Source organism: Epinephelus lanceolatus, chromosome 3 (assembly GCF_041903045.1).
Source record: "Epinephelus lanceolatus isolate andai-2023 chromosome 3, ASM4190304v1, whole genome shotgun sequence".
NCBI classification, from domain to species: Eukaryota; Metazoa; Chordata; class Actinopteri; order Perciformes; family Serranidae; genus Epinephelus; species Epinephelus lanceolatus.
The window spans coordinates 17,165,314-17,190,346 of NC_135736.1; the positions used below are offsets into that span (position 1 = coordinate 17,165,314).

Here is a 25,033-nt window from a genome sequence, read left to right on the forward strand (position 1 = left end):
GAGTGAGAATCACTTTGCAGTGAATGAGATGCAGTTTTCAGCCTCAGTCAAACTAAGACTATACTTTCAGGGATCATTTCTATAGTTTCTGACTTGAGAAATGTGTTTCTAAAGTGTCTGGTCTTGCTAACCATGATGATGAGTTGTGATATTCCCTTCTGAGCATGAAGCTGACAGAGAATAATGATTCAGGTCATATGTTCTCTGTCATTGATGATTGTTCTTTGCTTCTCTGTGGAGCATTGATGAAGGGAATATGGTCAGAGTGGCAGCAACACATAGATGGTAAACTAATAGCATCCAAAATACCAAATAATTAAGAGCATAATTAAGCACTGCTTGTAATTAACACAGTTCAAGATATTTGTTTTTAGAAACTAACTAAGTGTTAAATGCCAGTTTGATGGTTGACTATGGTTCAACCTTAAACCAATAAGCCAGTTAAATGACCATCAGTCAACAGAAAGCAATGGCAGTTTTGACATGAATCATTTGTTCCCATTCATTCTTTGTTTCCACCTTCTGAAATGAGTGCATTTTTGATTTTGAAAGTAGTAGTTAGCTGCAGACCTGCTAAAGTAACTTGGGGGATTTCCAGTCTTCTGCAAATCTCAGAGATGAGTGTGATGCAGACGGAGAATAATGATTTAGTTCATCTGTTCTGTCATTGATGATCATTCATTGGGCATATTTTTGGATATAAATGCAGCCTGTGATCTTTAAACAGTATCACTTTACTTTTCTTACTGTCTGGCTTTTATACAAACATGTTCTTTATCTCAGTGCTGCCTTTGTCTCCAATCAGTCTCTGTGTATTACAGCTGAACTGTCAGAGTCATGCAGTGATTGGCTGTGCTGTTGTATTTACATAAACATGTATGACTGGACGAGACACAACTGGACAAGTTTATTGAAACCCTCAGTGATAGTAAGTTTGCAGTGAATGAGATGCAGTTTTCACCCCCGGTCAAACTAAGACTCTTTGTATTTCTGTTTTCACTGTGTTTCATCCTTGCTTTGTATTAAGGTACTGTATGGTCAGTTTGCCATCCCGTCTTAAAAACTGCAACTCCCAGAAGGTGGAGCTCCTACCATCAGGGATGCACACAGTTGTATTGTATGCAGCCAGTGATTAGACTGAGATTGGTTACTTTTACTTTTTTTTTTTTAAATAAACTTTATTTAATTTCAAATACAAGTATAGACAGAATTTATCAGCATACAAATTAGATAAGACAATACAATACATGACAACAATACAACCAAAAGGATGGGAAGTGTCCTTTAATCAGAATTATAGATCCAAGATGTGCCAGGGGAGGCGCTTAGATTTGACCATTGTTTTCCTCCTCCGGAGGTCTGTGAGTACCTGCCTCACGACCATGTTGCTGTCTATGACAGTCTGATGTAGAGTCATGGCACATCTTGTTTTCCATATTTTAACACAAACTACACTGATGATCATTTGAAACAGCTCTTTGTGTTTCGGGGGCATCTTCTCATCCAAAAGTCCATACATAACAGATTTGTAGCATATTTTAAAATTCACACCCAGACCTTTTAAAATGCTCCACACCTCTTGTGCTCTGTAACAGTTCATTAGCAGATGTTCTTGAGTTTCAGGCTCGGAGCAGTTGATCATTGGACATATTTTGGTGGTAACGTAACAACTCCATGAAACAACTGCTCTCACTGGGAGTCTGCCCACTGATGTCAGCCATCTGTTGTCTCTAATGCTCTCTGACATGGATTTATTTTTTAATATATTTATCACTTCATTGCTATAATTATCAGATATGTATTTATATTTTATAAGGCCTCCATATTTATAATTATTAATTGTATTAAAAATATGTTTGCTGGATGAACTACTCCAATCAATATTTAAATGTTGGTGTTCCATTAGATAATCAGCATTTAATAATTTATAATATGGGCCAGTTCGGTCTCTCCCTCTCCTTTTTCTCCACAGTGATCTGTTCCCTATCCAGAGAGCATTTCTGAGGAATGCAGCAGATACATTTCTAACAAAAGCGACCTTTAATTTAATGCCCAGGTCTACAGCCCCCAAACCCCCATATTCCTTACCTTTAAACATTATTTCTCTTTTAGTGACCTCTCTGGTTGTACCCCACACTAGATTAACACACTGTTTATTTAATTTCATAATCATTTTCTCTGATGGAGGAAAGATGTTAGCCAGAAAGAGGAGTTTGGACAGGATGAAAGTTTTAATGATGTTGATTCTGGTTTTATAACTGGTACCTTTGTTTTCCCATTTTTTTACTTCTTCTTTGGTGTCAGTCAATTTTTGCTCCCAGTTTCTTTCACTACAATCATTACTACAGAATGTTATACCCAAAATTTTTATTTCATGATTAATTTGAACATTAATGTTAGGTTTGTCCCTCTCGTCTCCGATCCAAACTCCCTCTGTTTTACTATGGTTCAACTTAGCATACAGATTTAAATGATTAGTTAGAACGTCCATTTCCAGTTGGTTTTTTATAATAACAGTGACATCATCAGCGTAAGCCATTGCTGTAAACTTGGGCATATGACCCACACATATACCAGAGATCAAACTTTCAGAGTTGATTATTTTGATTAAAGGGCTTATGGCCAAAATGTACAAAGCAGCACTAAGCGGGCAGCCCTGTTTGACCCCTCTCTCGACCTCAAAGGGCTCAGATAAAACACCATTTACATTAACACAGACACTTGACTTCACATACAGACACTTAACTAAATGAATAAAGTCACCAGGGAAACCATAAGCCTTCATAACAGCCCAGAGATAATCTCTGGAAATGTAATCAAAGGCTTTCTTTTGATCCAGCCCAATGATAAAGAATCCTTTGTCTGGTTTGTACACAGTTTCTCTAAGGATGCTCAGGTTATCCCACATTAATCTCCCTTTAATTGCACAGGTTTGTTCCTTATCTATAATTTTATCTAATATATCATGTAATCTATTCATAATTATTTTAGCAAGTATCTTATAATCTGTATTCATAATAGTTATATGTCTGTAGTTATCTATGTCAGTGTCATCACCTTTCTTATACAACAAACATAAAACTCCTTGATAAAATGAGTCCCCCATACAGCCGCTGTTTAAACCTTCGTTAAACATCGCAGTAAGGAGGTTAATTACATCATCGATATATAACTGATAAAACTCAGTGGGCAGTCCATCTGGACCAGGACTTTTACCAGAGTTCAGTTGTTGAATAGCATTCACCACTTCATCTTTTCGAATATTACCAGTTAGTTCAGTGAAGGTCAGAGAGCTGTATAAAGGGACATGTTTTAACAAAATATTTACACAGTCAGTGTCTACTTCTATTTTTTTATATGCGTCAGCACAAAGGTCTCTGATCACTTCTCTTTTCTGCATTTCACCATGGACAGTATCACCTAAATTATTTTTAATAGATTTAATAAATTTATTTTGGATTTGTTTGTGTCTTGATTTAATTGCATGAATTAAATTTCCACTGCCCTCAAATTCTGACTGATTATAGATACCATACAACAGTTCATTGTTATATTTATCTAGTTGGAATTTACTATCTGACATAGTTTCTTCCTCTGCAATAGATCGTTCCTTCTTCTGTTTAAGATTAATATATGTCTTCATTAATGTATCATAATTTATATTTCTAACTACATTTATTTCTCTACATTTATATTTAAAAAAATCTTTTATTCTATGTTTTAATATTTCCCACAATTTAATATCAGATTTGGATAAACTTTTTAGCTGTATTATTTTATGGATTTCTTGTTTCAGTTCTATTAATAAATCTATATGCTTTAAACACTGGGTGTTAAGTTTCCAGAAACCTCTGTTAGTGGGGGTTCCACATGACAGAAATGTTTTCACTAAGAAGTGATCAGAGAAGTCACTGAAAACAGCAGAATAATGAGATACATTAAAATGTGAAGACACATAAATTCTATCGATACGAGTTTTGGTTTTACTGTCAAACCTTGTAAAAAGAAGACCAGAAGGATGAACAGCTCTACATACATCTGTTAATTTAGCTTCATTACAGATTTCTTTTAAGAGTTTACCTTCTTGGCTCAGTTTAAATGCTATTGTGCTGCACCTGTCATTTTCATCTGTTACTGTATTAAAATCACCACATAAAATAATTTTATATCCAACCAGTAACAATTCCCGAAGTCTTTTAAATAACTGGACCTTCTTACGAGCATCTGGTGCAGTGTACAGGTTAATAATGCGATATTTTTCACCTTGATAATAACAATCTAGCATCAGAAGTCTTCCTGGAATAATATCTCTTCTTCTGATTATGTTAACATCATGATGTCTGAAAAATATACCAACACCATCAGCTTTACTTTCACCTATAGATGTTACACATTTCCCTTTTTGCCACAGTTTATTAACATTTTCAACATCATTGTTCGTAGTCAGTCTCAGTTCTTGAGTACATAAGATATCAAAGTCAGTATTAAGAAGATATTCAATTTTTTCTTTTCTTAATGACATAGACTGAATACCACGAGTGTTCCAGGTGGCCACTTTAAGAAAACCCATGGTAGTTTATGTCAGTCTTAAGGTGTAGGCTTGTCATCCAGCCGTTTCTCCTTTTTATGGGAGGTAAAGTGAGCTGGCCTTTTCTTTCCAACTAACTCAGTCAGGACCTCACTGTTTGAATTATTACTGCTCGGAGCAGGAAACTCAGGTGTGGGGGAGAAGGAGCTACTCTCAGATGAAGCAGACTCTGCATCAGGGGGAGAAGGGAGGGGGGTGCTGCTGGCTCGTTGGCCAGCTGTCAACATCTCACTACTGAACTCAGAGCTGGGGCTCTCGCTGGCACTTTCATATCTTTGATCATCATATTCATCAACACTCTCTACATCACTGTTATCACCCTCTTCTTCACTGTCAATAACTAAATTGCCCTCACCTGACAAAGAGGAAATGTCGTCAGGAGGGGCTGGTGGCTGTAGCTCCGCTACAGGAAGCTGCTGCTGCTGTTGCAGCTGCTGCACGGGTGGAGTGTCACACTGCTGCTGAGGATGGGGCTGCCGCTGAGCCAGCTGAGTGCTGGGCTGCTCCTGCATCTGCTGGACAGGTGGAGTGTCTCGCTGCTGCTGAGGGCGGGGCTGTCGCTTACGATGCTCAATGGTGAACTCTCTGGAGGGCTGCTGCTGATAGGCAGGGTGACTGCTGGGCTGCGGCAACTGGACAGATGGAGTGTCAGGCTGCTCATCCGACGACCGACTGGGCGGCCGCTGGTGTGTCGGCGGTAGACTCGGCTGCTGCTGTGCTCTTGCTTTGTTTGCATAGGAGTCAGGGCAGGCGAAGAAGGTGTGACCTGTTCCTCCACACAGGCTGCACAAGCCTTCTGCTGAACAGTCTTTGGCCTTGTGACCCAAACCGCCGCACTTCCAGCATTTGACAGTGTGACATTGTTTAGCCTGATGGTCGGTACTGTTGCATATGAAGCAGCTGGATGACTGTCCGGGGTATATGATGCGACCGTTGTACGGTCCAAGAGAGATGGAACTTGGTATTGCAATATTTTGACCGGTTCTGTCTTTGTGCATCTTGACCTTGTACTTTCTGACTCCGTACCAGATGCCAAATTTATCCAGTGGTTTAGTGCAATGTAGAATAGTGCAGTATCTTTGTAAATATAGATTAATGTCATGGTCGGATATTCTGCCAGTCCAGAATTTGACTACCAGAGTGATGACATCAGGTTACTTTTACCAGCCTGTCCATTGATGCCATATCTATGCTCTGATGAAGGTCGACTAGACAGAAAACTCAACAATAAAGTGAGACACTGCGTAGATGTCAGTGTGCAGAAATCTTTTTCTACCATGAACAGGCCAGATGAAAGAAATGAAACAAAAAATCAATTTTACATTATTATGAATGTCTATATGGACATGTACACATCTTTTCTTTTTCCAATCAGTGAAAAATAGTACTTTTAATTCCCCACAGTGATCTTAGATTTTCCCACCTGTCATCTGAAGCATGTAATGAAGAGCTTCTGTACCTCTGAACCCTGAGTGAAAATCACTTTGCAGAATGAGATGCAGTTTCCACCCTCAGTCAAACTAAGACTATACTTTCAGGGATCATTTCTATAGTTTCTGACTTGAGAAATGTGTTTCTAAAGCGTCTGGTCTCGCTAACCACGATGATGAGTTGTGATATTCCCTTCTGAGCATGAAGCTGACAGAGAATAATGATTCAGGTCATATGTTCTCTGTCATTGATGATTGTTCTTTGCTTTTCTGTGGAGTATTGATGAAGGGAATATGATCAGAGTGGTAATAACATAAATGTTAAAGTTAAAACAATTATCTGAACAGAACTGCTTCTTTTTAGTGTCAAATTCAATGTGATCTGGCAGTTTTGATTGAGTTTTCAAATATTTGTTTTAAGTTAACCAAAGTTTTAGTAGGGATGGTAAATACTTAATTAGTGGAATGGCAAAGACCTTTTAACAATTTTAATTGAATCATTGGTTAGTTATTTAATTTTTGATCAGCGGCCAAACATTGCATAATGCTGCCTTCATTGTATAACACAATCAGGCTGAAACAGAATTCTTACAGTCAGACAGTGTCTGTAAATCAAATTGAAGTGTAGGCTACATTTGAGTCTTCTTAAACAAGGTTTTCTCATGATTCAAGCATTGTGTTTATATGATCACCTATGAAGCACTTGAACTCTAGTAATGATCAAAAAAACAGACCAACTGAAAGAAATGAAACAAAAATCTAATTTTACAGTGTTATGAACATCTATTTGGACATGAACACATCTTTTCTTTTTCCAATCAGTGCAAACTCGTCTTTTCAATTCCACATATTCCGTTTCTGACTTGAGAAATGTGTTTCTAAAGCGTCTGGTCTCGTTAACCACGATGATGAGTTGTGATATTCCCTTCTGAACATGAAGCTGACAGAGAATAATGATTCAGGTCATATGTTCTCTGTCATTGATGATTGTTCTTTGCTTCTCTGTGGAGCATTGATGAAGGGAATATGATCAGAGTGGCAACAACATAAATGTCAAATCTTAAACAATTATCTGAACAGAACTGCTTCTTTTTAATGTCAAATTCAATGTGATTGAGTTTTCAAATATTTGTTTAAAGTTAACCTAAGTTTAGTAGGGATAGTAAATACTTAATCAGTTAGTGGATTGACAAAGACCTTTTTACAATTTTAATTGAATCATTGGTTAATTATTTAATTTTGATCAGCAGCCAAAAATTGCATAATGCTGCCTTCATTGTATAACACAATCAGGCTGAAACATAATTCTTGCAGTCAGACAGTGTCTGAAAATCACATTGAAGTGTAGTCTACATTTTAGTTCTCACAAAAACATTCTCATGAGTCAAGCATTTTGTTACTAATATTACCACCTTTGGAGGACTTGATCTTTGGTAATGCTTTTAAAGAACAGGCCAGATGAAAGACATGAAAAGAAAAATCAAGTATACAGTATAATGAATATTTATTGGGACTTGAACTCACCTTTTCATTTTTCTAGTCAGTGAGAGAAATATGTCATTTCTCTTGTCAGTATTTGAACCATCAACTTTTCTTACTTTGATACATGCTACTCTTGTTTTTTCTTTGTTATCACTCAGTACTGCTTTTCTCTTCTGTCTGTGTGCTGTCAGAGTCATGCAAGGACTGGCTGCTGTGATACAACAATGAGAGGAGCCTATTAATGACAGGGAGGAACCCTCAGTGATAGTAAGTTTGCAGTGAATGAGATGCAGTTTTCAGCCTCAGTCAAACTAAGACTATACTTTCAGGGATCATTTCTATAGTTTCTGACTTGAGAAATGTGTTTCTAAAGTGTCTGGTTTCGCTAACCACGATGATGAGTTGTGATATTCCCTTCTGAGCATGAAGCTGATAGAGAATAATGATTCAGGTCATATATTCTCTGTCATTGATGATTGTTCTTTGCTTCTCTGTGGAGCATTAATGAAGGGAATATGATCAGAGTGGTAGCAACACAAATGTTAAAGTTAAAACAAATAACTTGATAAAGCAGTTATGTTTTGCTGTCATCTAAAAATAATTGCTGTGATTGGTTTTTCAAATAGTTGTTCAAAGTTAGCAAAAGTTTAGCAAGGACTAAATCAGTTGGTGTTTTGAAAGAAAACAATTTTAGTTTATTTGTCAGTTAATAATTAAATATTTTAGTTGATCAGTGGCCAAATATCACATATTGCTGCCTTATTGTTGAAAATAATCAAGTTGAAACAGAGTTATTACAGTAAGACTGCGTCTGTAAATCAAATTGAAGTGTAGGCTACATTTGAGTCTTCTTAAACAAGGTTTTCTCATGATTCAAGCATTGTGTTTATATGATCACCTATGAAGCACTTGAACTCCAGTAATGATCAAAAAAACAGACCAACTGAAAGAAATGAAACAAAAATCTAATTTTACAGTGTTATGAACATCTATTTGGACATGAACACATCTTTTCTTTTTCCAATCAGTGCAAACTCGTCTTTTCAATTCCACATAGAGCCCTGTGATAGTCTGGTGTCCTGTCCAGGGTGTACCTTGCTTCTCACTCAGTGTCAGCTGGGATAGGTCCCAGCCCCCCACGACCCTTAACAGGATAATCGGTTATGGAAAATGAATGAATTATACTTTGTGGTCTTAGATTTCCTCACCTGTCATCTGAAGCATGTAATGATGAGCTTCTGTACCTCTGAACCCTGAGTGAGAATCACTTTGCAGTGAATGAGATGCAGTTTTCAGCCTCAGTCAAACTAAGACTATACTTTCAGGGATCATTTCTATAGTTTCTGACTTGAGAAATGTGTTTTTAAAGTGTCTGGTCTCATTAACCACGATGATGAGTTGTGATATTCCCTTCTGAACCTGAAGCTGACAGAGAATAATGATTCAGGTCATATGTTCTCTGTCATTGATGACTGTTCTTTGCTTCTCTGTGGAGTACTGATGAAGGGAATATGATCAGAGTGGCAGTAACAAATATGTTAAAGTTAAAATAAGTGTTTTAATGAAACATCTTCCTGTTAGTATGCACTTTAAAGACAAATGATTTTTTTGCCAAAGTTTATTAAGTATACTAAATACTTCATTGATTAGTGGTTTGACACAGATGTAATCATGGCCTCTGTCATTGATGATTGTTCTTTACTTTCCTGTGTAGCATTGATGAAGGGAATATGATCAGAGTGGTAGCAGGAGCTTCTGTGAAGACCTTACACTACAGCCTAAACCTATCTGAAAGGGGTTTAAATAGGAATCTTTCTGTTTGACTGATAAATTAGCTGAAAGCTCTACAGGCCACCTTCAGGTCTTCTACAATTAGATGTTTTAATGTGAATTGATTTTGATCATCCAATCGAGGCTTCTCAAACTTTGTCTGGTGTTTTGCTGTACACCCACTACATGTGATAACAGCACAGGTCATAAAAGTTCAACATGCAGTGCATCTTCTTACAAAGTAAATGTCAAACTAGAGTGATGGTAAAAGTACATTTTGACATTTTTAATTTTCATAGCAGGAAAAAGCACAGGTGTCACTAATAACATTACTGATTGCTCTGGTCTATTCAAGTGTTGTAATAAGCTGTGACAGTATGACAGTGAGCCAGCATGAACAATATCAGAACCCTGAAACTGACACAGCTAAATGGAGTTCAGCCATAATTAATTTCATTGTTACACCTGTGTTTTTCCTACAGTGACATGTCAAAATGTCTACTGTGAAAACAGTGCATTGCTTGAAAGCTACTCCCTACATGTCCATGTGACACTCACACAGGTGTTTCCACTTGACTAATCAGACCTCCTCCCAGGACTGTGTGGGCATGTACAGGCTGTGCTTCACTGACACCTGTAGATTAAAGTTTGTTCCACTTTACTCAGGTGTGGAGGTTGAAACGGTGGCAGAAGTCTAAAAGCAGCACCATCCTTCAGTCTCTGAATACAGTACTCAGTTGATCAACTACTGTTCACGTCCTCATGTTTTATGAGTTTAGCGGTCTCCCATGATACCCAATACTGTCCTCACAGAAGAGGTCAAGTGTCTGTCACATAAATAAACCAGCACTCAGTATAATATCCTTCTAAGCTATGTTAACTGTTATTCTCAGTGCTATTAAGTCTTTCACGCATTAATTATTACAACCTCAGCCAAGTGTTTTATTTTTCTTTAGGCATGAAAAAAAACTTATGAAGTTCATTTTTTTTAAACATGCATTTTTTATGGAGCTTTTCACATGTCCGCTCGGGTGGACAGCATAGGTTTAGAAATAGAAGAAATATAAACCAATTAAGATTGATATACAGTACAGGCCAAAAGTTTGGACACACCTTCTCATTCAATGCGTTTTCTTTATTTTCATGACTATTTACATTGTAGATTCTCACTGAAGGCATCAAAACTATGAATGAACACATGTGGAGTTATGTACTTAACAAAAAAAGGTGAAATAACTGAAAACATGTTTTATATTCTAGTTTCTTCAAAATAGCCACCCTTTGCTCTGATTACTGCTTTGCACACTCTTGGCATTCTCTCCATGAGCTTCAAGAGGTAGTCACCTGAAATGGTTTTCCAACAGTCTTGAAGGAGTTCCCAGAGGTGTTTAGCACTTGTTGGCCCCTTTGCCTTCACTCTGCGGTCCAGCTCACCCCAAACCATCTCGATTGGGTTCAGGTCCGGTGACTGTGGAGGCCAGGTCATCTGCCGCAGCACTCCATCACTCTCCTTCTTGGTCAAATAGCCCTTACACAGCCTGGAGGTGTGTTTGGGGTCATTGTCCTGTTGAAAAATAAATGATCGTCCAACTAAACGCAAACCGGATGGGATGGCATGTCGCTGCAGGATGCTGTGGTAGCCATGCTGGTTCAGTGTGCCTTCAATTTTGAATAAATCCCCAACAGTGTCACCAGCAAAACACCCCCACACCATCACACCTCCTCCTCCATGCTTCACAGTGGGAACCAGGCATGTGGAATCCATCCGTTCACCTTTTCTGCGTCTCACAAAGACACGGCGCTTGGAACCAAAGATCTCAAATTTGGACTCATCAGACCAAAGCACAGATTTCCACCGGTCTAATGTCCATTCCTTGTGTTTCTTGGCCCAAACAAATCTCTTCTGCTTGTTGCCTCTCCTTAGCAGTGGTTTCCTAGCAGCTATTTGACCATGAAGGCCTGATTGGCGCAGTCTCCTCTTAACAGTTGTTCTAGAGATGGGTCTGCTGCTAGAACTCTGTGTGGCATTCATCTGGTCTCTGATCTGAGCTGCTGTTAACTTGCGATTTCTGAGGCTGGTGACTCGGATGAACTTATCCTCAGAAGCAGAGGTGACTCTTGGTCTTCCTTTCCTGGGTCGGTCCTCATGTGTGCCAGTTTCGTTGTAGCGCTTGATGGTTTTTGCGACTCCACTTGGGGACACATTTAAAGTTTTTGCAATTTTCCGGACTGACTGACCTTCATTTCTTACAGTAATGATGGCCACTCATTTTTCTTTAGTTAGCTGATTGGTTCTTGCCATAATATGAATTTTAACAGTTGTCCAATAGGGCTGTCGGCTGTGTATTAACCTGACTTCTGCACAACACAACTGATGGTCCCAACCCCATTGATAAAGCAAGCAATTCCACTAATTAACCCTGATAAGGCACACCTGTGAAGTGGAAACCATTTCAGGTGACTACCTCTTGAAGCTCATCGAGAGAATGCCAAGAGTGTGCAAAGCAGTAATCAGAGCAAAGGGTGGCTATTTTGAAGAAACTAGAATATAAAACATGTTTTCAGTTATTTCACCTTTTTTTGTTAAGTACATAACTCCACATGTGTTCATTCATAGTTTTGATGCCTTCAGTGAGAATCTACAATGTAAATAGTCATGAAAATAAAGAAAACGCATTGAATGAGAAGGTGTGTCCAAACTTTTGGCCTGTACTGTATATCAGGGGAAACGATAAAAATATATTTTTAATGCTGTTAGTGTTCACATATTTTAACATATTCTAATACAGTTCAATGCCATGCAAAAGCATTGAACCTTGCTTCTGACTGTAATTTTTTCAACCAACATTTTCTTGCAAAAATAACACCAATATTGTCAAAATATTGTTTCTGTTACAAAAACTGTACATTACCTTCAAACAACATAAATCAGTTAATTTACAGCCAAAAATGTCACTGCAGATGAAGTTTATTTAAGAACAACAAATTTGCAGTAATAATATTAATTGTAGTTGAAATAACGCCAGCGATGCCTGATGTTCAGTTCAGTGAACAGATGATTAATTGTAATTATCTCACAACATAAAATTAATACTTGGAAAATTTAACAACTGTGTTACTCCTCAGATGTTACTTGATGTTACCAGATTTTATTTACCTGCCAGGGTCTCCTATTATAGAAGGATTGGCAAGATATTTTTGACCTGCACATTTCTTGCTTTCTGTCGGCCATCTTGGTTTTGAAAGATTTGTGTTGCACTGACAACACCTGGCCAGTGGGTGGCAGTATATGGCATGACGCACTAGGGTCTTCTGTGAAACCCATGCATGTACAAGAAACTGTCTTTTAAATAGCTATCCACTGCAGTGACCACAGTGTATGAAGGGGTTAATTTGCTACACTTGACATATCCCCTCAACTGTATGGGCCATCATTTTTCTGATTATCTCAAATTATTATCTGTTATAAATAGTTCACCTTTTCCTGAAAAATAAATGGAATGTAGTATGAGAGTTTCCTTAATACGCCCATAGGGAAAAAATAAACAAACAACAGCATGTACACTAGTAAATATAAAGGCAATATGAAGAACAATCATTTTTGACAGCCTCTGATTTGAATCGATATACAATATATTATAAATTTAAGGTGTAAATCACTTTTATTGTCTGGCTTTAAGGATGTTTTATCCATAGGTTTTATCATGAAGACAACAGAAAAACAGGAAGTTGCGCTTTACGTAACTTGACGTCATACGTAAATAAGTTGCTCAAGCTTCTGCTGCGTACTCGCAAGGTTGTCGTCTTCTCTCAGCTATAATTACCTCTCTCCTCGTAATATTAATGGCACTGCTGAATTTACATACGAACTCTTGGAGATAAGACGGAATAGACATTTTATTCTTCACATAAGGATATGCTATCTGACTCTGTAACGTAGACTAACTGTAAAAGTACAGCCGGAGTCGTCAGTTAGTCAACCAGCTAACAGGGGTTAGCACCACATATCTGCACACCGTGTGCTTTTTACTCTCACTTTCTCTTCCATTTCGTCTTCGTCTCTTGTCGGCCTTTATATTCTGTCACCAACTTCAGTCCGTGGTGTCGCCAGGAGAGGATGAACTGGCTTTTCCCCCTGTCTAAAGGCTCCGGACCTCTCCCTCCTCTCAACAGCCTACAGCAACAAAGACAGCGGCAGATCGAGTCACTCAAAGCCGCTCACCCCAGGTAACGTGGACGGCTACCGGTCACAAAAACAGACCCTGGTGCTGCTGACTAGCTTTTAAAAAACATCAAACAGAATATGGCCACCACTGTGTTTTCTGCCCACTGTTTTAAACGTTATTTAATGAAACATGTTGACTGTTGACACGCAGCTGATGTTAACTTAGCATAGCTAGCCACCTGGCTCACAGTAAATGTTTAGTCAGAGGAAGTATGCTAGGCTAACTAATATTATAGCTAATAGTCTCGTTTTTCGTACACAATTATCCCTGGGATTGTGTAAACGTGTTAAAGTGGTACACAGGATTTTACGTGAACCCACAGCCACTACGTTACATGCACCAGTGTGGTCGTTGAGCGGCTAATGTTTGCTAATTTTTCCTCGTAGCTAACCAACATTAGCTGGATGTGATTCAGGGCGCTGTGTTAGCATGCTAGTTGATCAAGTCAACCGGTGACAGTTAGAGTTACAGTCTATTTTTAGGGTTGATGACACGAGACGTAGCTGGCTGGCCCTGTCCTGTGATCATTCCGGTGTTTACCACGCCAGTGTGTCACGCATGGAGTTTTAGGAGGAGCTAGCTAATTAGATGTGGAGATTAAAGTATTAGTAGCCTTTGTTTACTAAGGAGCTCTGTCTCAGTGACAATTTGTTTTGTCTTTCTTCTTAGTCAGACAGTCAGCATAAACAGACTGTTCTCACAGTTCATCTCTTGTCAGCAAGATGCGTTAAATCGTAGGAATCTCCCTCTTGATGTTAAGTATGTGTGTGACAAATAAATGGGATTGCACAGTGAAACGCAAGGATCCTTGCGTTTCATATGGATGTGGAGTTCATTGGCTGGTGGCATGAAGGCTAACGTGCTGTGGTGAATACTGTTAGTCACATGGCGATGATGTGAAGGAATAAATGGATGGGAGAAGATAATTCATACACTGTAAAGACTGTGAAAGGAGTGGAGGGTAAGACCAGACATGTAGCTCTCTTTTGTTGGGCTGAATGTTGTCAGGTTTAAAAGTCCGGCATTAATTCTGGGAAATATGCAACTGAGCAAAACTAAAAAGTGATGGCTGCTGTAAACAATAAAGCAATACAGTTATTGCATACAGTAATGGTAGGTGGCTGTCACTGGTGGAACATAACCATGCGTTGGTAATGCAGTGAGACAAATTAATACTGGGATCAGCATTACAATTCATTTCCTATCAGACTTTGTTTTCCTAAGAAGTAGAGTCATCGGGTGAGTATAGGCATTAAAGGGCTCTCTTTATGAATCTGTCTCACTCTACAAACCAGCAGGATGTTCATAAACATTGATGGAAGACGCACAATAAGTTATTTAAATGTTCTGATCATGATTCCAGATGCAAGATTACTGATTATGTGTTTGTGTTTCCCAACAGCCTCGCTGAGATCCAGAAAGATGTGGAATACAGAATACCATTCACAGTCAACAACTCCACTATTAGTGTTAATATGTAAGTACATCTTTGCACATATAGTCAGACCTGGCAACCCTAGCACTCCATATATTAACAAGGCAGTTAAAGAAGAAAGACAAGACAAGAAAAGCAGGAAAGGTCACTTAGCAATCAGAGCAACCTGTCTCATTTGCTTTAGTCCCCACAGCATGAACCAGTAAGTCTTTGTATGCTCCTGGGAGCTGTCAGTAAAAAACCTTTCCCACATTATTTCTACTGGTGCTTCCAATTTTAAGAACATGGGGCTGGTCTACATGGGGACAAATGTACATTACACTACCATAATGCCTTATTACAACATTGATATATCACATACTTTAGAAGCTGTTATACATCAGGTTAATGTGATTCCTGAAGGCTGAATTTCTTCTCCCTCCTCTAGCCTGCTGCCTCCTCAGTTCCCCCAGGAAAAGCCGGTGGTTAGTGTCTATCCCCCTGTTGGTCATCACTTAGTCGACAGCAATAATGGCACCATGATCACTAGCCCCCTCATCACTAATGTAAGTGGTTGTCTAGGCTTTCTTGTCTAGGTTTCCTGAGGTGCTTCCAGGAATATTGAAAGAGTTCAATAAGGTCAACTGGTTCGGTTTTTCCAGATCTGCTATATAAAACATTCATGAAAGCCACCATTTGCCAATTTGTGAGCTGAGTGGATGGCAATGGTGAATGCTAATGCGCACAGACAGACAACAGATGTCTGTTTTGTCTCTTCTGCTGTACTCTCTTCTGACTGTTGACACCTGTGACAACATCTCTCTTGCTATGCGTTTACACCATCGTTAACAACAACCTTATTAGATAGCTCTATGTTAATAGAAACCCAGCACAGCTTGTTAATTAAAACACAGCACAGGGACAGTATCACTGTGGCAGCAGTATGTTGGAATGAAAGGAAAGGTTGTAACTCATAGCTGTATCCAAATTATGTCAGTCTCACATTTGACTAAAACTGAAACTGAAATCAGTGACTCAAAGTAAGACAGTTTCCTCAGCTGAACAGGAGATCTTTACAAGATTCAAGCACACGTGAGAAATAAAGAAAAAACTGTGTACTCTCTCAGCACAGAGCCTGTCCTCTCACTGCGTCCTCAGACCGTATGCTGTTATTGACCAGGGAAAAAAGTCAGTACATAAAAAATAGTTTGTTTTTGTCATCTCTTCCATTCATGATTCCGTCATCTTGCAAGTTTCTGATCATCTTTTGTCTGTAGAGCAGTGGGTTGAACGCTGGACATCTGAGCCACTATCACTCATTTCTGTAAACACAACTAGGATAAGGCCTTATTCATGTTGGAACAAGGAACAAGTTGTTTACACATACAAATACATCACAGCATACTAAAATATCTGATTATTACTGAGATATTAGTGTGCATAAAACCATATAATATGCTAACCATAGTTCAAAACAGAGATAGGGGTAGAAATCTGATTATATACCAGCTGCATGTAAACATTTTTTCCAGCCTTCTCCTTTTTGCTTGTTCATGCTTTGGTTGTGTAATGTTATCCTCACTTTTTCTTTAAGTACTCTCCTTGTTGTGTGTGTTGAAGTTTGGGATGCATTCAGATCTGGGTAAGGTCATCCAGAGTCTGCTGGACGAGTTCTGGAAGAGTCCTCCTGCCTTGATGTCCAGTGGCGCTGCTGGCTTTCCATAGTGAGTTTCCTCTTACATTCATGGTCTCTCAGTACTTTCTTGTTACACTTCATAACAACTGAAGGTTCAGGTGTTCTGCCATCTGGGTCCTATTAAAATATTTTTGCCATCCTACTTTTATTGGGGCAGTGCAGGAAGGAAGTAGCTCTGAAAAGCAGTTGGAAATTATAATGGGAATTTGGAGCAATGCTGTGTAACTTTGACACGTATAAAACTTGTTTCTTGAAACATGTATGAGGCATTTATGCCTTTGCCTGTATAACCACCTCAGAAAAGTTCTGTCTAGTAGTTTCCTCGTGTACCAGGTTCCTTCCAATGAAGCTGGTAAATAAAATAACCACCAAACTAATAAAGTAAACCCCAGCTTTTACAAGGGTTTTGTTTATTTGTTTGTTTTTTGCTAGGAATTTTCCTATAAATACATTTGTTGTGTTTGTTATGCTTTAGGAAAATAATTTTACTTCCTCCTGTGTTTCCCTAGCAGTATGTACAAGCCGTCAGGCATGGCTCCTTACCCCACTCAGGCTTACCACTATGGTCCTCGCCATGTGGGCCCCAGTCACACACCACCTCCCGGTCCAGGCCCAGCTCCAGCTCCCATGCCTCACCCAGGGGTCGATAGTACCCATGGGCCCCCTCGAGCCCCAGCCCCATATGGACTGATCTCTGACCTGCCGCTGCCTGTTCCTACTGGAGACTCCCAGGTACACAGATAATGGATAATGTACACAAGTGGGTTGATAACATCTGTTCTAAACACACTCACAGACACACAGAGGACAATGATATGAGCTGCAAGTTTTTATAAAGTGAAGTAAATATATACGTGAAGTGTTGCTTTGTAAATGGCTTGTGATGAATTAACATAGAGGAGCTTTCTTCAGCTCCCATGCCTTGAAAAACAAATGTCAAGCAAAGCACTGACAGTCAGGAAAGCATCAGGTTCATCAGCCTATATAAAAATTACAAGAGCACTCTGAGAGCGCAGACAGCTGCCAAGGCATAACAACCTATCTCACAACGTTAATACTGAATCCGTCCTGGGTTTTGAATCAGCTCCAGAATTTAATGGAATTCTTCTTGGCCCATGTTACACCCTACCCCCAAGGTAATTTTTGTCAAATTCTGCTGACAAACAAACTGAATCAAAAGCATGACCTCCTTGGCAGAGGTAATGAATGCTAAAAGCAAGGGGAGGAACAACAACATCTCAAACATTGACGCTCTGGCCTCCTAAGATTTACCAAGCAAAGCTTAATGATAAAGATAAATTAAAGATATATTTTGTGTCAACACTGACATAAAATCATTGAAGAATGTGACTTGCTCATACTACTGCTTTCTGTTTCAGGCTGGACTGAATGGACACATGTACAAGATGCCTGAGATCCCCGAGTCCTTTCCTGAACTCTGTGACTTGAAGTAAAGTATCCCAAAATATTGTCAACTTAAATATCTTTTATATTTTCTGAAGTGCCCATTGTTAAAGTGGGTTATAATGTGTGTGTTTTTTTTTACCCATAATTAATGTTGTTGTTCTCTTGTTCTTTCAATTACTGCTGCACATCTACCTACGTCTACAACCACACCCTAGTCTGACCCAGCTGTCGGACATGTCTGAAAACGAGGATGTGTTACTGGAGTTCTTCGTGAGTTTGCCACAATTGAAACAAGTCACCAGTGATAAAGAAGAGCTGGTCACCAGTATAGTGGACATGGCTAGTAAGTTCCCCTTTTGCTGCTGGACTGAAGGTCTTGTTGGTCAGTCATGAAGGAGAAGTTTCAGTTTAGTTGAGCATTACAAAGATGTTTTCATCTCTGTCTGTCATTAACAGAGAAGAATCTTCAGATGGAGCCACAGCTGGAAGGAAAAAGACAAGAAATGCTTTACAAGGTCAGATTTTACATCCAATCTTTTCTGCTCTGTCTCAAACAGACTGACACAAGAAACCCATTCATGCTTTTGTCTAGCAGCTTATAATGTGTGTTTGTGTCTGCCTGCAGTACGAACAGTTGACTCAGATGAAGTCGGCCTTTGAAACAAGGATGCAGAGACAGCATGAACTTAGTGAGGTAAGCAGCTACACTCGTCACACTGTGGTTTGACTGATAATAGGTTCTGAGTGCAGATTCGTCTTTTTGGATAAAAGCTGCTGATGTTTTCAGTTGAATTGTGACCATTTTGATGAGTCAAAGCTGAACATTTGGGCTGTTCCCATAATTGTAGGACCAAAAAAAGGAATTATAAGTCTCTTTAATTTAAGCAAAGCATGATTTAATGGCCTGAGTCAACCAGAACAGTCATGATTTAACAGCACACAAAGAAACAGCTGCATATAAACTTCAGTACAGGGCTCCTAGTATTTCGGTAGGAAGAGCAGGTGTCCCATGTACATAGGCAGTGACCTTACCACAGTGGTTGCGGGTTCGATTCCAGCCCCAGCCCTTTGCTGCATGTCATCCTTTCTCTCTCCCCTCTTTCATGCTTAAGAATCTGTCCTGTCAAATAAAAAATCCTAATATTTCAGTACAGACTTAACTAGCAGTCACATTTCGACATCTGTCTGTGCTACACATTAGATCTCGTGTTGTGAGGATCCTCTTTTTGTCAAGGCCTTGACACACCAAGCCACCGTCAGCTGTTGGTCATTGCCAGGCTGTCAGTGTGTGTCTACCGTTGGCAATAGCATGTTGATATGGCATCAGAGGCAGCGTGTTGTTTATGTGCTAACTAGCTGACTAGCATCAAGATGCTAGGCTAACTAGCATCTTGAATCCTTCCTGTCTGTCGTCTGGTTTCCCTTTTGTAATGACAAAGACAGACTACTGTCGCCTGCTGGTATGGAGAGTTACCTCCTCTCTTGCAGGCGCAGAATATACTTTGGAGTTAGCCATTGGCTGCAGTATTTGCAGTGTTTTCAGATGCAACTTTTTGGCTGAGACAAAAGGAAAGACATCTAAGACCACATTGTTTGTACCTACAGTACAGGCCAAAAGTTTGGACACACCTTCTCATTCAATGCGTTTTCTTTATTTTCATGACTATTTACATTGTAGATTCTCACTGAAGGTATCAAAACTATGAATGAACACATGTGGAGTTATGTACTTAACAAAAAAAGGTGAAATAACTGAAAACATGTTTTATATTCTAGTTTCTTCAAAATAGCCACCCTTTGCTCTGATTACTGCTTTGCACACTCTTGGCATTCTCTCCATGAGCTTCAAGAGGTAGTCACCTGAAATGGTTTCCACTTCACAGGTGTGCCTTATCAGGGTTAATTAGTGGAATTTCTTGCTTTATCAATGGGGTTGGGACCATCAGTTGTGTTGTGCAGAAGTCAGGTTAATACACAGCCGACAGCCCTATTGGACAACTGTTAAAATTCATATTATGGCAAGAACCAATCAGCTAACTAAAGAAAAACGAGTGGCCATCATTACTTTAAGAAATGAAGGTCAGTCAGTCCGGAAAATTGCAAAAACTTTAAATGTGTCCCCAAGTGGAGTCGCAAAAACCATCAAGCGCTACAACGAAACTGGCACACATGAGGACCGACCCAGGAAAGGAAGACCAAGAGTCACCTCTGCTTCTGAGGATAAGTTCATCCGAGTCACCAGCCTCAGAAATGGCAAGTTAACAGCAGCTCAGATCAGAGACCAGATGAATGCCACACAGAGTTCTAGCAGCAGACCCATCTCTAGAACAACTGTTAAGAGGAGACTGCGCCAATCAGGCCTTCATGGTCAAATAGCTGCTAGGAAACCACTGCTAAGGAGAGGCAACAAGCAGAAGAGATTTGTTTGGGCCAAGAAACACAAGGAATGGACATTAGACCAGTGGAAATCTGTGCTTTGGTCTGATGAGTCCAAATTTGAGATCTTTGGTTCCAAGCGCCGTGTCTTTGTGAGACGCAGAAAAGGTGAACGGATGGATTCCACATGCCTGGTTCCCACTGTGAAGCATGGAGGAGGAGGTGTGATGGTGTGGGGCTGTTTTGCTGGTGACACTGTTGGGGATTTATTCAAAATTGAAGGCACACTGAACCAGCATGGCTACCACAGCATCCTGCAGCGACATGCCATCCCATCCGGTTTGCGTTTAGTTGGACGATCATTTATTTTTCAACAGGACAATGACCCCAAACACACCTCCAGGCTGTGTAAGGGCTATTTGACCAAGAAGGAGAGTGATGGAGTGCTGCGGCAGATGACCTGGCCTCCACAGTCACCGGACCTGAACCCAATCGAGATGGTTTGGGGTGAGCTGGACCGCAGAGTGAAGGCAAAGGGGCCAACAAGTGCTAAACACCTCTGGGAATTCCTTCAAGACTGTTGGAAAACCATTTCAGGTGACTACCTCTTGAAGCTCATCGAAAAAATGCCAAGAGTGTGCAAAGCAGTAATCAGAGCAAAGGGTGGCTATTTTGAAGAAACTAGAATATAAAACATGTTTTCAGTTATTTCACCTTTTTTTGTTAAGTACATAACTCCACATGTGTTCATTCATAGTTTTGATGCCTTCAGTGAGAATCTACAATGTAAATAGTCATGAAAATAAAGAAAACGCATTGAATGAGAAGGTGTGTCCAAACTTTTGGCCTGTACTGTAGTCAAATAAAAGAAACTAAAAAAAGAAATATTGAAGAGTTCAGAGAAACCCAAACATTCTTGAACATGTCTTGAAACACTCAAGTGAACATTTATCTTTATGTTTCTTACTTAAGTCTTTTCATCTCTTTTCCCCCACTAGAGTTGCAGTCTTAGTACGCTACAGGCTCGGTTAAAAGTTGCAGCCCACCAGGCTGAGGAAGAATCAGAGGAAACAGCTGAAAACTTCCTGGAGGGGCGCACAGACATAGATGAATTTCTCACCAGCTTCATGGAGAAGAGAACGGTGAGAAGCCAGAAGTGCAGTATTTGTGTAGAAACAATCATGACATATTACCTTTTGGGGGTCAAATGCATTAAATAACATTTTAAGAAGAAAGGCACATTGACTGTTTTTTTTTAATTCTTCCACAGCTTTGCCACAGCAGAAGGGCCAAAGAGGAAAAGTTGCAACAGTCCATCAACACACATGGACAGTTTCCTACCAGTCACTAGAACACAAGGTACAACACACACATATGAACAGATTACAAGTGTAATTACTGAATAAAAACCCATACTACTGTAACATCCAGACATCTATTGTCTCTTTGTGGAGGGAAACTAATGATTCTCAGCTGATAGTTTCACAACAGGCAGCCCTCGTGGTTCCTCCATTTTTGTCAGGGAACACCGATGTGTTGTCATCATCTCGTCATTCTCCGTCTTACGTCTTACATTTGGTCCTCAGGTTTGGTGTTTTCTCAGCCAACTGCTGCCAACTAAATGGATAAAGACATTTGATGGGACGAAAAGCACACTGAGTCAACAATGGGCACTTTGGAGAAATAGGAAGATGGTGATAGCAGTGGTGGGCTTAAAAAAAAAAAAAAAAAAAAAAAAGCCCACTGTGCTCAGATGTGGGCTAAAAATACTGTTGAAGTTGGATTTGTTACAGCAAGATGGAGAAGCTGTCGAGTCACCACAAGAGGCCAAAGCTGGGAGAATGAGTGACACGTGCCTCGCTTTTCCAACCACATCACTAAGGATTGATGACATCGGGGGTAATTTCTGTTGCACACGCTGTTTGTCCAGTTTTGACTAGTCAGTGATGAAAGATTTTTTGTTTCTTTCCTGAATTATGTCACATTTCTCAGTAAGAGCAACATCTGCACCTGAGTGGTTAGTGATGTGAACACATTTGGAAGAAAGTACAAAATTGTTTAGGACAGGACTCCCAATCTTACTTTTTTACATGCGGTGAGCAAGTAAATGTCACTATAAAATAATTGTTAAAATGCTAATGTTGGTGTCTGTACTCCCCATCTCTGAGATCAAAGTCCAGTCCTTGCTTTATTATCCCAGAGAGGTCCTGTTGGACAGACAGGAGAATAACCTTTGCACTGCAAATCTACTGTTTACACTTGGTTAGTTGTTCTAGACATTTTACATGAAACTCAGCAGCGGCAGTATCACTTCAACATGTGAAGATAATCTGTCCAAGGCATTTCTGATTTGTAATATAACTAAATAAATTTGGGATTCTCCAACAAAAAGAAGCAAGGACGAGGCAGTGCTGTCAGCATAGCTTAAAATTAAACTGCATATAGTTGTTGGGTTTTCCCTTTCAGTAATGTCTTGAACACAGCCTCGCTATCAGCGTGTTTACACAGTCAATAATAATTCGATTAAACTTTCCAAGGCAACACTCTGATTCTCACAATGTTGTCAACACCATAACCATATTATCTGCTGTACCTCAGAATCAATGGCAACATTATCCAAATAACAAGCGTGGTTACTGGTCTGTTATTTTTTAATTGCAGTATTAGGTTTGTGTGGGTAGTAGTAATATGTTTCCTGGAGGTTAACACAAACCATTTCAGACATTGATCAGTTTACGTTATGTTAACTGAAGTTGGCGGGAAATTATAGTACAGTAAACCATAATGACCGTTTAATCACACCATTACCTTCATTCTGTACATTTTTTTTTACATGAATCGAGTTATTTGTGTACATGTAAACATGCTGATCCCGATGAGCACCACAATGATAACCCAGCTATTTTCAGACACCTTTTTTCAACTTGAAATTTGTGGTGAAGAGCCTGAGAAGATTTGGGATAATGTTGAGGAATATTAGGTTAAATGCTGCAGTAAAACTCGATGACATTGGATACTGTATTTAAATAATGTTAATAATAGGCTATATTGTAATCAAAGACTCAGACACCTTGTATTATATGTTCTTATTTAATTTGTTAGAGTAATAAAGCATTTAGAATAAGTCTTGTTTGCGTCTCTTGCTTTTCGAAAGGCACTCTGGTCATGTTAGGCACCACTGAACCATTGACTAGGATCAAAATACAAACGGGTCTAACACTGGATGCATTGTCTTCATTGAGTTCAGCAGTATAAATATTCCATACATGCTCACTCAGTCCTCCCACTTCCTTGTTTATCTCATAACAAGCAAGATACTATGAATACTTACACTTAACTATAGCACAGTATTATCACTTGTCATTAGTGTATTACATAAAGTAGATGTCAGTCAGCACGCTTCCAGTTTGGAGAAGCAAGCTGGAGTCTGACTTGGAAGCTAAGCAATGTACTGCTGTGGATAGGGGTCAGCAGCAACACGTATTTTAGCCACGTGCCACATATCACTTTAAGCGTAACAGCTTCAGTTCCCCATCTATGCTCTTGTCAAAGCCACCAGACTCCACTGACAGAAATAGTCATTTTAGCTTGATGAAAACAGAAGCTGCTGGTCTACTCCTTGTCGGTTTGTGTTACTGTGTGACTTTTGTAAATCCAAACTAACCCTTAAAAATGCCAAAGTCACATTGTAACACACACAAAAAGATAACTGAGTGAGGCAGCAGTAGGCCAGCAGCTCCAGTGTTAAGCAGTGTTAAATTGCTGTTTTTCTCAATTGAGTCTGGCTTTGAAAAGAGCGCTATAAACGCTTTATTTTTGTGTTGTAAATCACTGTCTAACATTGATGTAAAGCAGTGAAAATACTCCCAATATAGCATACAAATAATCTGATACTGACCCTTCCACAGCAGTAGATTGCTCAGCTTCCATGTCAAACTCAAGCCTGTTTCTTTAAACTGGAGGCATACCGACTGACATCCAATGCTTGGAATATACTGTCTATGCATAAGTACCCCATACAGCCCCCCTTAACAATCTGAACTATCCTTGTTTCTCATTGTATGCGACAAAATATTCCTGCTGCATAATAGCAGCAATGTGTCCCATGGTGACATCTACATAGGCTATAATTTGTTAGGGTGTCATAAAAGGCCTTAATGTCCGGTTATATTGTTATTATGCCTGATGGAAGGTGATACCAAAAAGTAATATTGGGGAATATATTTCTTTGAACATTGAAAAGCAATCATTACAGTGGTATTATAGTTGTCTTCATCAGCATTTTATTATCTACTGTGAGTCTCTGCTGTGTTAAATCTACTGAATACACACAGCTGTGTCAGGTGACAGGAGCTGCAGAGGCACACAGGGCTGCTGGGAAAATGCTCACACTCAGCTGGTTTTATTGTGTATGGAAAATTAGGCAAATATAATAGCAGCCACAAAGCCTGGACTGTTGACCTGACCAAACAAACAACTGGGGGCTAAACATTGCTGTTCTAGGCTAGTTGTAGTATTTTAAAATGGACCTGGTGTGTGTCACAGATCACAGCATTTCTGTATGTCTATCAGATACTGTATTTGTCCTGATTACTAATTACTTGGAGCTGTGACTGGGCAAATTCACTGTAACCTGTGTCAGAG

At 39.4% G+C, this 25,033-nt stretch overlaps 1 protein-coding gene and 5 non-coding genes across 7 annotated transcripts; all 6 read left to right on the forward strand.

Annotated features, from left to right (window-relative positions):
- Nucleotides 1-54: 54 nt before the first annotated feature.
- LOC117256097 (small nucleolar RNA U3) lies at nucleotides 55-270 on the forward strand. Its single transcript, XR_004501610.1, has one exon. It is a non-coding gene; the product is annotated as a small nucleolar RNA U3 (small nucleolar RNA).
- A 5,840-nt stretch (nucleotides 271-6,110) lies between these two features.
- LOC117256092 (small nucleolar RNA U3) lies at nucleotides 6,111-6,326 on the forward strand. The gene has a single exon (XR_004501605.1). It is a non-coding gene; the product is annotated as a small nucleolar RNA U3 (small nucleolar RNA).
- Nucleotides 6,327-6,837: 511 nt separating this feature from the next.
- LOC117256110 (small nucleolar RNA U3) lies at nucleotides 6,838-7,058 on the forward strand. Its single transcript, XR_004501622.1, has one exon. It is a non-coding gene; the product is annotated as a small nucleolar RNA U3 (small nucleolar RNA).
- A 755-nt stretch (nucleotides 7,059-7,813) lies between these two features.
- LOC117256094 (small nucleolar RNA U3) lies at nucleotides 7,814-8,029 on the forward strand. Its single transcript, XR_004501607.2, has one exon. It is a non-coding gene; the product is annotated as a small nucleolar RNA U3 (small nucleolar RNA).
- Nucleotides 8,030-8,809: 780 nt separating this feature from the next.
- On the forward strand, nucleotides 8,810-9,025 carry LOC117256109 (small nucleolar RNA U3). Its single transcript, XR_004501621.2, has one exon. It is a non-coding gene; the product is annotated as a small nucleolar RNA U3 (small nucleolar RNA).
- A 3,998-nt stretch (nucleotides 9,026-13,023) lies between these two features.
- On the forward strand, nucleotides 13,024-23,513 carry vps37a (VPS37A subunit of ESCRT-I). Of its 2 annotated transcripts, none has more exons than XM_033625024.2 (12): nucleotides 13,024-13,497; nucleotides 14,899-14,973; nucleotides 15,359-15,476; nucleotides 16,531-16,634; nucleotides 17,116-17,338; nucleotides 17,986-18,056; nucleotides 18,229-18,356; nucleotides 18,470-18,528; nucleotides 18,639-18,707; nucleotides 21,388-21,531; nucleotides 21,660-21,748; nucleotides 21,976-23,513. In XM_033625024.2, exons 1-11 carry the CDS (start codon nucleotides 13,388-13,390, stop codon nucleotides 21,738-21,740), a joined length of 1,182 nt encoding a protein of 393 aa, XP_033480915.1. In that variant the 5' UTR covers nucleotides 13,024-13,387; the 3' UTR covers nucleotides 21,741-21,748; nucleotides 21,976-23,513. The 2 variants fall into 2 exon arrangements, with proteins under 2 accessions (XP_033480915.1, XP_033480916.1); XM_033625025.2 differs by having other exon boundaries at nucleotides 17,119-17,338.
- Nucleotides 23,514-25,033: the final 1,520 nt, after the last annotated feature.